At 41.4% G+C, this 15,408-nt stretch overlaps 1 protein-coding gene across 1 annotated transcript in view; it reads left to right on the top strand.

Annotated features, from left to right (window-relative positions):
- PLCH1 (phospholipase C, eta 1) overlaps positions 1-14,343 on the top strand; it is a 69,983-nt gene extending 55,640 nt beyond the window's left edge. Inside the window, exons 13-22 of the mRNA XM_009884478.1 lie at positions 821-915; positions 1,588-1,685; positions 3,153-3,332; positions 3,418-3,525; positions 4,492-4,616; positions 5,066-5,150; positions 5,888-6,034; positions 6,435-6,514; positions 8,859-9,219; positions 12,248-14,343. Coding sequence (XP_009882780.1) covers positions 821-915; positions 1,588-1,685; positions 3,153-3,332; positions 3,418-3,525; positions 4,492-4,616; positions 5,066-5,150; positions 5,888-6,034; positions 6,435-6,514; positions 8,859-9,219; positions 12,248-14,343 — 3,375 coding nt within the window. The remainder of the gene's footprint in view (positions 1-820; positions 916-1,587; positions 1,686-3,152; positions 3,333-3,417; positions 3,526-4,491; positions 4,617-5,065; positions 5,151-5,887; positions 6,035-6,434; positions 6,515-8,858; positions 9,220-12,247) is intronic.
- Positions 14,344-15,408: the final 1,065 nt, after the last annotated feature.

The following is a 15,408-nucleotide window of genomic DNA, read 5'->3' as shown; positions in this document are numbered from 1 at the left end:
CACTTGAAGCTGTAGCTAGCATTACAAAAGAAGTAATACTGGAATTGGAAACTATTAAATAATAGGTGTTTCAGAAAAAAAGGTGCTTTTGAGATTTTTAATCCTTGTTATCATAGCTATTTTCTTTACTGTATACTGTAATACTTTAGAATATCTTGAATGCATGTATGTGTGGCTCAAAAGGCAGCAGAAAGATGATGTTTGAAAATTTTGCCCAGACTCTGTTCTCAGCTTCACGAATGAATTTGTTAAATTTTCTAAACTGGGGGAAAAGCATAGGTAGGTGTAAGCAATGCACTGTATGCTTAGATCCTACTGTGTGTTACTGTTTGTTGAATAAGATAGAATCCATTAGAATTTCAGCAGGTTTTGGACCAGTGCCAGTGTACTGGAGACAGTGGAGCAATGTTGTCTTCTCAGGTCAGGAGGGAGCAGGGGAGGCAAGTTGCAGAATATGCAGTGGTCTGCAACGGACTGGCCAGTTTGCGGAAATAATTTTCTTCAGGCTTGGATTTGTCTCCAAGCCAGTAGATAAACCTGCTCCATGGCTGCAGGCTTGGATCCTTGCAGTCAGATGGAGTGAGATCAGGGCACAGATGCTTTGTGTTGGCTTTCTGTCTCTCCGTGTATGGAAACACTTGATGTACCACCGAGGTTTTTCTGGTCTCAAACCCCCAAGGGTCATTCTGCGTCCTTGTAGGACACTGGTCCTGTGCTGTAAACCTGCTGCAGCTCACCCACCCCCTTGATGTTAGAGTAATGTGGATTTATAGCACCATTCCATAAACTGACACAGCTCTGCTTGATTCTTTCCCAACAGAAAGCTGTGAAGGCAGCGTCCAAATACCATAGTGCATCAGATGATGAAGAATGCCAGCAAAACTCTTCTGGAAAGGAAACAGGACAGCTCCACAGGTGAGCTATGACTCACCATAGTTTTACAGCTCAGTTAAAGCCAGAGGCATGTTACTACTATCACTATGTACATGTCACTGCCTCGGGGAAGGCTGTTGGGGTATATTTTGCCGTGACTGCTGTAGCCCGGTATTTTGATCGTGTAGGTTTTCATAGGTTGCAAATAGCAATTACCCTTAAACTGAAAAGAAATGTGATAGTAATTCTCTTCTAATGGAAAAATGCCAATCCACATTTTGCATGCTGTAAATAGTGCTCAAAGAAAACTGTTTAGGCTAAATAAGGGTACATCACAGCCCAGCCAACTTTATTACATCTGAGAACGTAAAGAAAAAGCAATCAGAAAAGTGCCATTGAGAATGCATTTGTTGTCACTGAAACGTTCTGTTTTCAGACAGCTTAAAGCTGTCTGCCTTGTTTTTGTTGAGAAGAGCCATGGTGCAGCTATTTCATTATGTGATAAATGAAAAATTTTGTTTGTGTGGTGTAACTGTAGATGTACAAGGGGAGCAGTCATCTTGGAGCCCTCTCTAAGAAGGTGTGCCACACGTGGTTCCCTGTTCACAGTTGTTTATTTCCTTATTGGTGAAAAGAACAGAAAGGAGGATTGAAATAGTCTTTAAATATTGAAAAAATCCCATTTTGTTTTATATATTAAATATAACTCAGCAGACTGGCTCGTCGAAGAAAAACGGTGAAGCTGTGCCGAGCTCTGTCTGACCTTGTGGTGTACACGAACTCTGTGGCAGCCCAGGATATAGTAGATGATGGTAAGGCTGCTGGCACAAGACTTACACGTGCCTTTTTCACTTTTCTGTTTGCGTAGGAAACATGTCTGTGTTCTCAAGGTTTCCCTTGTTTTTAAAAGCAGAGTAGTTAGTAACCTGTCCTGTTTATTTAAATATGGAGAAAGAGCAAAGCACCACCTTTTTCTTCCCTAGGAGATATCCTTTCCCTTGGTTTCTCACTACATTCACGTTTTATAGCGATTTTAAAGATGAGACTTTTTCAGAAGAACACTTTCCTGATTTCAGTGTTTTATGGAATTTGTCATCATCTTTTAACATTATCAATTTTAAGTAGCATTTATTAACATGATAGATTTGAATTGTGATAAATAGATGTGATCCCTGTTCAGAAAGTGTGTGGTTGTTTCAGTAAACATGCTAGAGGCAAAGTGGAAATGAAGAAAGTTGCAGAGGAATTTGTGGGAAAGGTCACCAAACATACATGAGCAAACTGTGTATGGAATTCTGTAATTACTATAAAAATAATTCCTAATTTAAGAGAGTTTAATAGGAGAAATCAAGGAAGGTAGAAGCACTGTGGAGAAACAGAGTCCAAGAAATCCTAGAAGGACATAGTCTTGTAGAGTCTCAGTCTCATTGTTCTGAGCTGAGACAGCTCAGCTGTTCCCGCAGGTCCAGGTGCAGTGAGGTGGTAGTGCTGAAGCCATCGGGGGGCTCCTGGCCCTCTGGAAAGGAGCGCCTGCTCATCGGAGCACAGTACTGCAGCTGCCTTCCATCTAGATCTTGTGCTTTCCTGGACCTAGCTGAAGAGATGGGCATGGAGAGATGGTACAGCTGAGTTGGTCTAACCGCTCACTTGGAAGTTGGGCACTCATGTAGGAAACTCTTCTGGTCAGTCTTTTTCCCAGAGGGCAGAGATGATCAAAGGGGGTCTGCCTAAGAGGATAAATGCTCAGAGGGAAGACTTATGAATTGGAAAAGATTTCTTGCTTTATTTAGAGAAAGGATGAGTTTGCAGAAGCCTCTCTTGGAGAAAAATGGGTTGAGTGCAGCTATTAATGTGTTACAAGGACAAGAGCAAAACTGGAGCCCTGCTGGGCCCGTCCTTCCCCTGAGTGTAAGCTCTTCAGAAGGTAGTTTTGATCATGCTGCCATTAGTAGATTTCTCTATAGATTCTTCATAGCAATTATGTCTGGGGTTCTGCAGGAGAAAAGGCCCTAGCAATTAGCATAAGCTTGTGCTTGGCTTTCCTTGTAAGTCTGGAAACTTGAGGGTAGAACAAAAGACCCTCCCCTGGAAGGGGAAACGGGTGCCCTTCAGTCAGGCAATGTACATGATTTGCATGTGACAAGACAACCTGTCGGTGTAGCTTTGGACTAAATCCGATGTTCCCCTTGATCAGTACCAGTGAAACTGAGGTCTAAGTTCAGGCCCCCGTCTCCTGGGATTGCTTTGTGACTTGTTTGTTGATTTAAAAATGCACACAGGATCAACAGGGAACGTGCTGTCATTCAGTGAAACCAGAGCCCACCAAGCAGTGCAGCAGAAGGCCGAACAGTTTATGCTTTACAACCAGAAACAGCTTACAAGGGTCTATCCATCCGCCTATCGGATTGACTCCAGCAATTTCAATCCTTTACCTTACTGGAATGTTGGTTGCCAGTTAGGTAGGTGTTGCATGAATAACTCACTCCCCACTTCTTGTATATGTGTTAAGTAAATATCTTACACCTGAGTCTTCTCTCTCAACAGTGGCACTAAACTACCAATCTGAGGGACGCGTGATGCAATTAAATGATGCAAAATTTAGGGTAAATGGAAACTGTGGTTATGTCCTCAAACCTCAGCAGATGTGCAAAGGTAATGTCCTACTATACATTTATTACTGTAAATGTCAAGCTTTTCAGAAAATGTCTTCATGGTGAAGTTGCCAAGACACAAGAAAGAAAAATAAGAACATATATAGAATCTGTTGTATTTCCATAAATTCATGAGCTTATTTTACTTCAGAATTCTTTTTTTTTTTATCCTCAAAAAATGGCGTCTAACTCTCAGACTGCATAACTACCAGCATACAATCTCTTGCTGTTATTATAGACATATTTTGAGGGCTCCATCTTAATACGTGTTTAAAAAAAAGAAACGCTTGTAGTTGGCTAGCCTGGGCCAAGGAAGAACAAGGAATGCAGTGGCCCAGGCCTAAGTATCCAGGCCTTGGTCCAGCTCTCAAGCAAGTTAGAACGCTGTTAGAACAGGAGCCAGTGGTTTTCAGTGTTATACAATCACAATCCTTCCGTATTTTTTGGACTTGGGATCTGATTGTATCCCTGTAACTCTAAGTTATTTCCTTAATGCGGCCATTAGAAGCAGCAGGGTTGATAGAAAGGTACTTAAGAGGGACTTTAGGTACTTCCTCTGCTTCTGCTGCAGGAAGCAGCTTACTAGTTGCTGCTTCTTATTAATATTTGGGCAAAGAAACATGATCAGAGTGCTGATCTAGGTTGTAACTATTGGGTTTTTTTTGAAGCTACTACTTTACGGAAGAAAGATTTTTATTTTATTTTTTTTCCCAAGAGAGTCCTAATCTTGCAAAACCCTACTATTAGAGGGGTCCTTTCTGTCTTATAATCATGTGAACAAGGGCTGCTCAGCTCAGTAAAGGTTGTAAGAAAGTGGAATGAAATTTTAAAATTCATTAACAGCTGCTTCATACTCTCTAATTTACTTGCTTGTGACTGAATTTTGGCTATATGCGTGCATCTTGGGGGGCGGTATTTATTCTGTGTATCTTTTTCCTTACACTTCGTATTCCTTGCCATCTTTTAGGCACATTCAACCCCTACTCTGCTGATCCACTCCCTGCCAGTCCTAAAAAGCAGCTTATTCTGAAGATCATCAGTGGACAGCAGCTGCCTAAGCCTCCTGACTCAATGTTAGGAGACAGAGGAGAGGTAAGATGCTTTGATACTGACAAATGCTTCCATGAGAGGTCCTGGAGTGACATGGCTCCATGAGACTCAAACCTCCACCTTCTTTAAATACCCCGATAAATTTCAGATGTCAAGCTTTTGGTCACTAAATACTACATTTTCCTACAGAGTCTGTGTCCTACACATGATGTTTAAGAACTGATTTGTTTTGTATTTTGAGGGTGACTTCACTTTTTTGAAACTTAGTCATAGCTGGCCATAGCTCTTGACACTACAAACTATACACCAACTTTTACTTAATGAAGCAGTTTCCCATGATTGTGCTGCTTGAAAATTCATGTGAATCAAAGGTTTTTCAATTCTTATATGAATTTAAATTAACTCTCTGCGTGTTGGGTTTTTTTTTCTAAAAATTGACCTTCACTTGTATCATTTGCTTGCTTTTAAAATACTTTGTTTTTAAAAAATAGATAATAGATCCCTTTGTTGAGGTGGAAATTATTGGGTTACCTGTTGACTGCTGTAAAGATCAGACCAGAGTGGTTGACGACAATGGTAAGATAATCTAGCTGATTTCCTTTTCTTAGAGTAAAATATTAAGTAATTAGAAGTGATTTGATATCTGTTATTACTTTCTAAATTGCAAAGCTTCTTACCTGATGAAAGCAAATTATTGTATTTTAACAAATTAATTCTGCTTTCTAGGCAGAATTTCTGGTGTGGGGGGACAGACAAGCTAGAGGTGAAGGACAAGAACTGTTCACCACAATGTCTTTCTCCTGGGTTGTTCTTAAATCTCCTTTATGCAGAAATAAAAAAAAAATATATTTTTTAATGTATATAAAATACATGTATAACTTCAAATGCAATGAAAACAAATCATGTCCTTCATGGGAAGGAGAGGAGTAACAGAGTGGGATAGCAGCAGGAGGGGTGCCCATCAGTTCTCATAGGCAGTTGCAAAACCACGGGGGCAAAAGGTAGTTCCTGTTGGTTTTGGTCTATCTTTAGCCTGCCATAGTTCTGCAAAACACCAACTTGCCTTGGTATCCTTGGCAGCTACCCAACCAGAACCATTTTGTTTGTAAAAGCAGTCCAAGAGACAGATCTCTCACTTTTAATTGCTTACATAATGGAGGTTGAAAGCACCTATATCTAGATGAGCAATAAGCAATGAGTATTCATTTGTGTATTTGGTCTGCTTGTTTCTTATGCCTCTTGCATCATGAGAATTGAGGCTAGCGCTTGCTGTGGACTTGTTTCCCAAAATTTCTGTTCTGTTTGTTTTGCAGGGTTTAATCCTGTTTGGGAGGAAACACTCACTTTTACCATCCACATGCCTGAAATAGCTTTGGTGCGATTTCTTGTTTGGGACCATGACCCTATTGGGAGAGACTTTGTTGGACAAAGAACTCTGGCCTTTAGCAGTCTCGTGCCTGGTTAGTCCCACTTGTTGTCCTTGACTTAGAAATCTACGCTGAAGAACAAACAGCTTTGAACTTAAAGTTTAAGATGAGGTTATCAGCATAAGATATACACTTTTACCTCTGAGACTTCTTGTATGAGCTTGGACAGTTCTCCTGGTACTTTAGGGTGGTATGTTCACCATTATTTGAAGGAGTTTTGGTGTCTGTGCTTATGGAAATTACTACTTGTGTCCTATTTGTAACTTGAAGGCAATTTGTACTGGGGGCCTTGGAAAACCTGTGAGAACATAAGTTGTACTGAAGACGTAAGGTGGCTTACTGTATGTATTTCACTTCTATAGGCAGTCATTGTCTGTTGTGCGTAAAATGCAACCTGCTGATTGTTTGTGGTGCAATGTTTTTATTTTACTAGGTTATCGTCATGTGTATTTAGAAGGGCTGACAGAAGCATCCATATTTGTTCATATAACCATTAATGAGATCTATGGAAAAGTAAGTATACCTGGACATTTAGATCTTTTATGACTTTTTTTTTTGGTTTAATTCTTCTGATAGAAAATGGATTTAAATGTACCACAGAACCTCACAGGATTTGTGGGGTTTCTAAATGATTCTTACAGCTTATGTTCATGGCGTTTTGTACATTGGATTAGCAGTACCTAGTTCTCTCTGGCACTAATCAGTAATAAAGCTTAAACAAATTATTCAGATTGTACAGCAATGAAAAAGCACAATGTCTGATTCTCTATTGCCCTCAACTTGATGTCTTCATTTGTACCTGTATCTGTATAGGTAGCTACACACACTGCTAAGCATCAGCATGCTCAAGGAAGCAAACTGCAATTCGTTATTCAGAGTGTTTTCTCTGAGGAGCACTGAGCCAGGGCAGAAGGAGGGAGAGCGCTCAGGAGGCAGAAGGGTGTAGCTCATGGGGGGGAGGGGGGGGTTCCTTGTGGGTGATCAGCAAGGAGAGCTCAACGTACTGTTGCCCTAGTCTTAGCGTGCACGTACTTATGAGCGTCCTTACTGTTAGCACCTAGTAATTATCATGTCTAGATACAGTAAGTACATTTCTTCAGTGTGTTTAAATTTATTTTAGAAGTAAATGTTGAGAACTGTAACTGCACCAGAACATGGTATTTGCCAAGCTATTTTTAGCAGCTTTTAGGTTTTGGTGCATACATTTTGCTTTTCTGCAAGATTACTAATTTTAAAACATTTTTTAAACGAAAGTAAAAGCACAGTGCTTTTTCTCTGCGTTTCTGCTTCAGCTGCCTTCACGAGCAGGTTACAAGATGTCATTGTAGATAGCTAGCACAAAGAAATTAAGGCCTTATTCAACAGGATGCTAAAATAAAATAGCCCTTTTTAGTGATTTAAAAAAAACCAACAAACCCAAACAAAAACACCCACAAAACCCACAAATAACCCCCCACCTTTATGAAGGGTATAGGTTGAAAAGAACAGTTAGCCCTCAGTCTTCCTCCTTTCTGTGAGTGGCTGCAGAGAACGTCATGTCAAATATGTTAGCCCGCAGTTCTGTGAGCACCCAAGGAAAGCTCAGTAGAACAGAGAGAGAAAATAACATAGACAGCCTAGGGGCTGTGAGTTGCTCTCGTCCTGATCCTCACTTAACTCCGCTACCGTTATCCTCACTGTTCCCTTTAGATCACCAAATGATCTAATGGCAGCTCTGTGAACCACTCAGATGTCTGTCTCACTCTTGGCATCCTTGTCTCAGCCCCAGAACCAGTGTTTCAATGGTCTCATCTGCTCTTGCCTCCACAAGTGTTTCTCCTTCCAGGGAGGCCAGCAGCGAGGTGCTGGAGGGAACGGCACAGGCCGTGCCAGACCTGTGCGTGCTCTGTGCACAAAGAGAAGCCTTTAGTATTCAAGGTAGACTAAGTCAGAGTGAAAAGAAAAGCAGTAGTACGCAGCTTGGAATGCATCTGAGCTACACACCTAGATTTGCACGCATCTGGGTACGTGTGTGAAATCGCGTACGGTTTTGGTGACAGGGGACCCTGTGTGGCTATTGCTCTTGGCTCATGTGCTCTTCAAAGAAGAAATATACTCAAGAAAAATAGTAAAGAGTAGCTTCATAAGGAAGACAAATGAAAGGGTGCAGAAAGATCCATTGAGATTTGATGTCTGTGTCAGTCTGTTCATCTAATGCTTGCCTTAACGATGAGCTGTATTGTTGTTTCTAACATAGAAACAAAGGCTGAATGCACATTTGCGTCCGTGTAAGTGAGGATGTATTTGCCAAATGTATTTGCGTTTTTTTGCCTTTCAGTGGAGCCCTTTAATCCTCAATCCCAGTTACACAATATTGCACTTTCTAGGAGCCACAAAGGTAGACTTCATTAGCATGCACTTTGCGCTTGCTGGGCACAGACTTTTCGAATGGTTCCTAATCGCATGATCTGCAACTACCAAACTTACATCATTCTTCATTCAGGCTCTGAAACATTTGAATATTGCTTTGATGAAGCCCATACATAAAACTCCAAGTTAATGTGTAGCCTGTCACTGCAGTACACTTCTTACAGTCTTGTCATGTCTGATTAGGAGACTTTGAGCAAACCTCTCTTGTAATTGTGTCAGGCTGCCATCCTAATGAGGAGAAATACAGACATGCATGAATTCATGGAGATCTATGCTGATAGTTCCTTGGTCAGAGTAGATGTGAATTGCTTGGTGTGAATTTTTGCTTTGCTGCATTTTTAACTTTGTCTTCATCATTCATAAATACTCTGAAAGCAGCCCTTTTCATTGTACGTGTTATATAACAGTATGAACTCACTCGAAACTGTGGTTATTCTTGTCCTTTCAGAATAAGCAGCTGATAGGACTCAGAGGGTTGTTTAACAAGAACCCTAAGCACAGTTCCGCTGAAACCAGCGGGCACTATGTACGGAAGCGATCTATTGGTGATCGAATTCTCCGGCGCACAGCCAGTGCACCAGCAAAAGGTAGAAAGAAAAGCAAGATGGGTTTTCTGGAAGCTACTGAAATTAAAGACAGTGCATCTGAACCAATAGACTTGAAAGACAAAGAAGGAGTTGTAAGGCGCACAAGCCGGAGTCTGCAAGCACGTCCTGCTTCTATGCCCGTGGACAAATTTCTTCTTGTAGGACTGCCATGTCCAGAAGATGAAACTACCCAAGATGCCAAAGGAAAAGAAAATGCATCCGGTAAGATGCTTCCATAATTACTTTTGATGTAGTAAGTTGAAATAGTCTATTCAAAGGCTTAGTTCTGCAGTCTCTATGCAAGTAGTTTTCCTCGACTCTAATGAGAGTTACTGGGCAAAATTACATATGCTTAAGATTGCAGATTTTAACAGCTCCTTAAATCTTTGATAAGTGACACCCTGGAAAGCTGTTTACTCTGCAAACTAGGCAATTGAATTACAATGACTTCTGGAAGTGGTTTTAAAAGGACACTCGCCAAATTTGTTTTCATAATTTAAGAACCAACTTTCAGTTGTGCTTCATCAGTTTCTGGTTTGCTCCTGTCCCTTTCTTATGGAAACAGAGCTGCTGGCATGGTGGGTTTTCCTTCCTCACTTTCAAGGAGGAAGAACAGTATACAGCATGTTTTTGAAAATAGTGTGTGTAAAGACTAATGTAGACTGTCAAATAGATATAAAAGGGATAAAAGTAGGTCAAACTTTGTATCCATCAGTCTTGATATTCTCCTCCTAAATTAATCACATTAATTAACCTAGATTACATTGTTAGGATAAAATCTTGGTCTTATATTATTGATACACAATACAATTTAATTTTTAAAGTAGCTGTTTTCTAAGTGTGTTCAGCCAGTTATTCCCATGACTACAGCAAAGTTACTGTGTTTGACCCTCCTAATATTTGATTTACTGAAATACTTAAATAAGTCTAGGAAGCCTTGAATACAATGGCTGTAAGTCATTAGACCTGCTGTCTCCACCCTGAGCTGATCCCTAGTCTAGGGCCTCTATACTGCTGTTTGGGGCTGGTTTTTGTTTGTTTGGGAAGATCGTGTGCACTCACACAGGCTGTCCCCGAGAGGCTGCAGGGCTAGCCACGTCCTCAGCTTCTGGTGAGTTCTGACAGCGCAGCGTTGCTGCAGTTGGTCCCTGAGGGCTCTTCCTCAGCTGGCGCAGGACAGCCAGAAGCACGTCTGTCGTCTTTGGGAAGATGCAGAGAGCACACAGAGAACCTCTTTTGGCCGGGGGCATGACAGAAGTGGTGCTCTGCTCTGGATATTCTCAACTGCGGAGCAGCAGCTTCCACCAGTTACAGGAGCCACCCTAAAATAGGAGAACCACCAGGCACACATGAGAACGTGTTGTTAAGCCACCTTTGTTCTGCTTGCCCATATTAGAGGCTTTGAAGGAACAGATAATCTGGACATCATCTTGTACAAGAAGTTACTTAGGAGAAACAGCAAGCAAAATCAAACCTATTCTTTTTCTACCACCCTGAGAAGAAACTGTAGACAGGAAAAAAGGATTTTCCTAGTAAAGGAAGTGAACTCTGAAATGCTGTATTTTAAGTTGAAAGATCCTCTACATAAGCCTGTGAGATGATACAGCTCAGCCATGCTTCGTAGCAGATGTTATTATTTCTTAGATATTTCTTCCTAAGGATGCTGCAGACGGAGACACAAAATTATTGTAGAACCTGCCACACTTTTTGGAGGTCACAGGTATTCCCATATAGCAAAATAACCTTTACAGAAAACACGAGCCCTGGTGAGATGACTTAAAAAGCTGTCACAGGGAATGAATGCTGCCCCTTCTCACTCTGAGAGGACTAGATCCTGTCCGTTGGAGTTTCTGTAGGCCTTGCTCTGTAACCCCTATGGAGGAGGACTGGCCACCTTAGACACAAAGAAATGAGACACAAACAAGATGAAATTCCAGCTGGAGTCCTCCTCTGTCCCTGAGGGACCTTCTCCCTTCTATGCTGCAGGGCCATCCATGGCTTAGGGGTGGACATAGAGAACAGCAACTCCTTTTCTATGGAAGCTCTTACCTTGAATCATGGTAAGAAAAGGTACAACGCAGCCTCGTGCATGTACAGGTGTAGGCTTGGGTATTCTCAGAAAGTAAGTTCAGCCCAAATGTTTCAGACTGGGAGGTGGCTTCACCCTCGGGGACATAGTAGTCAGATAAAGCATTCGTTGCTGCAGGGTGCCATGAAGAACGGAAAAGGCTGGCTGTCCAGCAGAGATCTTTCCTGCTAAACTACTCTGGCTGAACACATCTCTACTGTCTCAATTGGAATTAGGCCCAGTGGACAGTGTGCTGTCCATTTCCTCCTCTGTTCTTTATAGAAAAAAAAGTACACCTCTTCCATCCTTATGTGGGAGCACTGGAAAGCTTGGGGAACTATTCAGATTTTGGAGACCAGCCTTTAATGTCATGTTTGTTAAAAATAGCTCTTACTGTGGCGGGGGGTGGGGGGGGGGGGGGGGTTCAGGCACTGTCACGGAATGATCAGGGCTTCTCTTGTTTCTTCCTAGGCTACCTGATTTCTAGCAAATGTTAGCAACAGTGTATATCATCCCAGGCTTACTTCTGTAGTCCCTGCTTAATTAAAAGCTCCAAAATAGTGAGTCACGGAGCTCAGATTTGGCATATAAAGACAAGTAAGATTTGGTGGAGGAAATACCCAATGCATATTTATCATGGAATTCAAACTCTTGCTCTCATGAATACTTGTAGAAGATCAAAAATTAAATCCTTAAATTGTAACATTTTACCATAACTAGATGTGAAATACAGTCTGGAGTCCATCTGCTTGATGCTTTTTACTCGGCTCTTTTCAGCATGCATCTTGTTTCAAAATATTGTTTTTTAACAGAGCTGTTTTGTTCTGTCTTTATTGCCATGCTTCTTTATAGTACAAATCTGAATAGGAACACAGCCGAAGGTAATACTACGTGCAAGCTACAATATGGTACCTCATTAACATTATTTGCAACAAATATTACATCACGTGCTTGATGTAATAGACATTCAAAGGAAGTTTCAATGAAGTGCCTGCAGTTGTATTTTTCCATTTATTCATATCACACAGAAAATTTGTACTAAACCTGCACAACCCCATAATTAAGTTCTGTCACAACTATACCTAATTTTGCATTCTCCATTTGTCTGTCTAAGGACAAAATAGTTGTTAATAAACAGAACACAATATTGTATGCAACTAATACGTTTCTTATTTAATTTAGCCAACAGTGATGACAATACAAATGAGGAGGAAACAAACATGAAAGAATCTGTTTTCACATGTTCTGAGAAAGCAGCAAATACTTCAAATTTGGCATCTCAATTTAAGAAGAATGACCAGAAGGAGACTACAGTTGACTCTTTAGTACCACTTCTACAGGAGCAACCTGAAGATTTAGTTTTTGCAAGTGGTGTAGCTGAAACGAATCACCTCATAGGCTATCCGCAAAATAATCTTCCTGCTGTTGCTGAAACTGTCCCTCTAATGCAGGACTCCAATTTTGAAATTTCCACAGAAAAAACAAATGGCAAAAACTGTGCAGACAATAAAAAGGAAGATGACACGAAAGGGTCTAAGGAGGAGAAAATAACTCTTGTGGGGTCTGCCCTTTCTCAAAAAGTAAAGATGGAAAATCACAAATATGACATCATCGAGAAAAGCACTGGAGCACCTCTTTCTTTGACAGATATTTCTTCTACCATTTGCTCTGATGTTCCTGATTTGCACTCCACTTTAACCATGCAAGACAGTGACATTTCTCGCCTTATAGATGAAGTTTCTTTAGCGAATGAGAGCGAGATGGATAGCGCTGTCTCAGCTCTGATCGGACAGTTTGATGTCACAGATGACCAAACTAATCTTACCACAGTCTCGAGCCTCCATGGCACTAGCAGCCAGGCCTTCAGTGTGATGGCTACGCACCCACACATGCTTACTGCAGATCTTAACAGTCCCTGTAAGCACAACTTCACTACCACAAAATCCATCAAATCCCCTTTATTCTCAAGTCCAGATACTACCGTGTTCTCTAGCCCTGAGACTGCAGAGTATTCTGTGTACACAATTATCCATGAGGCAACTCTTACACCAGCTTCTGAATGTAAGATCCACAGTGAATTAGTTTGCAAGAAAAAGTTAAATAGTGTACAAAACAACTCGCCTAGCTCTCCTTGTCCTTCACCTCTCTCTTTGCTCAATGGAAATCCCAAAAGGAAAAGTGGACCAAAATGTGGACCAAGCTGGGAAGCCCCCGAGTCTGCCAGTTCTTTTGCTTCCAATGGCCTCATCTTTGAGGAGACGCTTGTTGACCCTCCCACTGGTGAAAACTCAGAAAGCAGCAGTCTTGTAGAAGTAGATGGGGATTGTCAAGATCTCTTGGTAACTGCATGCGAGTACAAAAGGGAAGACATGAGCCAGTTGGCTTCCCCTTTAAAACTGAGGCAAAAGCAGGACACTGGGCACAGTGGTGAGAGAACCTCTGGGAGCAGTGCAACTGTTGAGCTCTGTGCTTCTGCCTTGGACTGCTCGGGTCACTTCAGGACCGCAGGGAGTCAGCTCCCTTTTCCAATGTATGAAAATGTTGGCTTTTTATGTCATCATCATTCAGATAAGCAGGAAAACGTAACGTGTACCTCTGAGAGATCCCAGCTCAACATACACTCACCGGTGCTCAAAAATGCTTTGGCTTTCCCACCTCATCCAGCCATCAAGCAGACTAGCCCTTGCAAATCCAAGAGTCTTGGAGACTTGACATCAGAGGATATTTCCTGCAATTTTGAAAGTAAGTATCAATACATAAGTAAGAGCTTTATCTCATCAGGCATGAGAGACAAGAAACTTGCTGCTATGAAGAGTATGAGACCACATTCTACGGATGCTCTGACGGAACAGCTGAGGAAGCTGGTGTCCCTGGACCAGGAGGAGAGCCGTCAGACGCTGTGCTCCAGGCAGACTGATGAAGACTGCCCGAAGGCGCTGGTCAGGAAACTCTCGTCCAGAAGCCAGAGCAGGGTGCGGAATATCGCCAGCCGTGCCAAGGAGAGGCAGGAGGCGGCCAGCAAGCAAAAATCTTCTAACACAAGTAGTGTAGCGGGGGTTGTCCTTCGGAACAAGCCTTCGGCATCTCCTCACGTTATCAACAGGCATTCAACAGGCTCGTACATAGCCAGGTACCTGAATGGCTTCCCTGGGGAGGACGTGGAGGGCCGAGGAATACCTGAGGGCGCGTGCGCTGCTCTGCACTACGCCTGTAGCGACCGGTTTTATACGCATGATTCTGTTCTGCCGCTGGAAGCCAGTAGTGATGATATTGTATAAATGTACATCTTCAATGTTTACAAACTATTTCATTGAAATGAAGGATTTTTAGCAAGAAATACTGGTTTGAGGGTTTAAATTATTTAGAAATGCAATTTCATTGTAGTGATTCAATCATGATTTAATGTGCCCTTTCCTGTCAAAGCTTATGTAAATAGAAACCATGTTCCATCCTTCTGTATGTATTACTTTGATTTAGGAATTATGAAGTGAAGTAGTCTGGGGACTATTTGCATGCAGTAAGCATTTGTAGCATTTTATATTTGTAATGCATGTCATTTTTAAGTCGAGCACATCTGTGCTCAAAAGCCTAACGTTGCAATGAATACCATAGTATTCTCTTTTCCTGATGTCCTGTCCTGCTGTTTGGAAAAACACTTTTAGTGATCACTTTCGGCCTTTTGTGCAAATTCTGCTAAGCATAGTGCTTTCCATTATTGGTAACGTCCGTGGGATTCGACTGCTGGACTTGGACTCATTCTGCCCAACAAGCAGCAGTCTCAGAATGAGACTCTTCGTTACCATCACTGTTTTCACTCTGACTTCTGCTTAACTGTTAATATGAATTTTACATGTTTCCATGTATGAACTATAATTCTACAGCAAACAATTTGTAGAATTAGGGTTAGCCCAAATTTGTGAGTAATGTGTAGATTTGTCTTCTGCTCACTCTATGATGTATGATAACAGTTGTCTTCCTTTTTGGTCACCGTGTGGAGTGCTCACTTCAGGTCAGAGTGGAATGTGGGAGTAATTCTGCATTTATGAATGGAAAACAATTTCTGCATATTTTGTTATGTATTTTTGTTATTGGTTGTGTGTGTAGCTTCAGTACAGTAGCAGATCTGTTTCTGTATATTTGTAATTTTATTGCTAAGTTGTTGACAGTCAGTGGACGATTTAAAGCTGACATGGTAGAGTAACTATTTTGACTGTCCTTCATCTTTTTCTATGAACGCTGAAAGTGAATTGAGTGAGTAATCTCAAACACCTGAAACTTCCCTGTAGGGAACAACATAGCTTTATTTTGGATTTAAGATATTCTTTGCCTTTGCTGTAAGTTTT

This window comes from Charadrius vociferus, unplaced genomic scaffold, assembly GCF_000708025.1.
Source record: "Charadrius vociferus isolate BGI_N301 unplaced genomic scaffold, ASM70802v2 scaffold104, whole genome shotgun sequence".
Lineage (NCBI taxonomy): Eukaryota > Metazoa > Chordata > Aves > Charadriiformes > Charadriidae > Charadrius > Charadrius vociferus.
The sequence above is the reverse complement of the archived record's forward strand: the minus strand, read 5'-3'. Positions and strand labels throughout refer to the sequence as shown.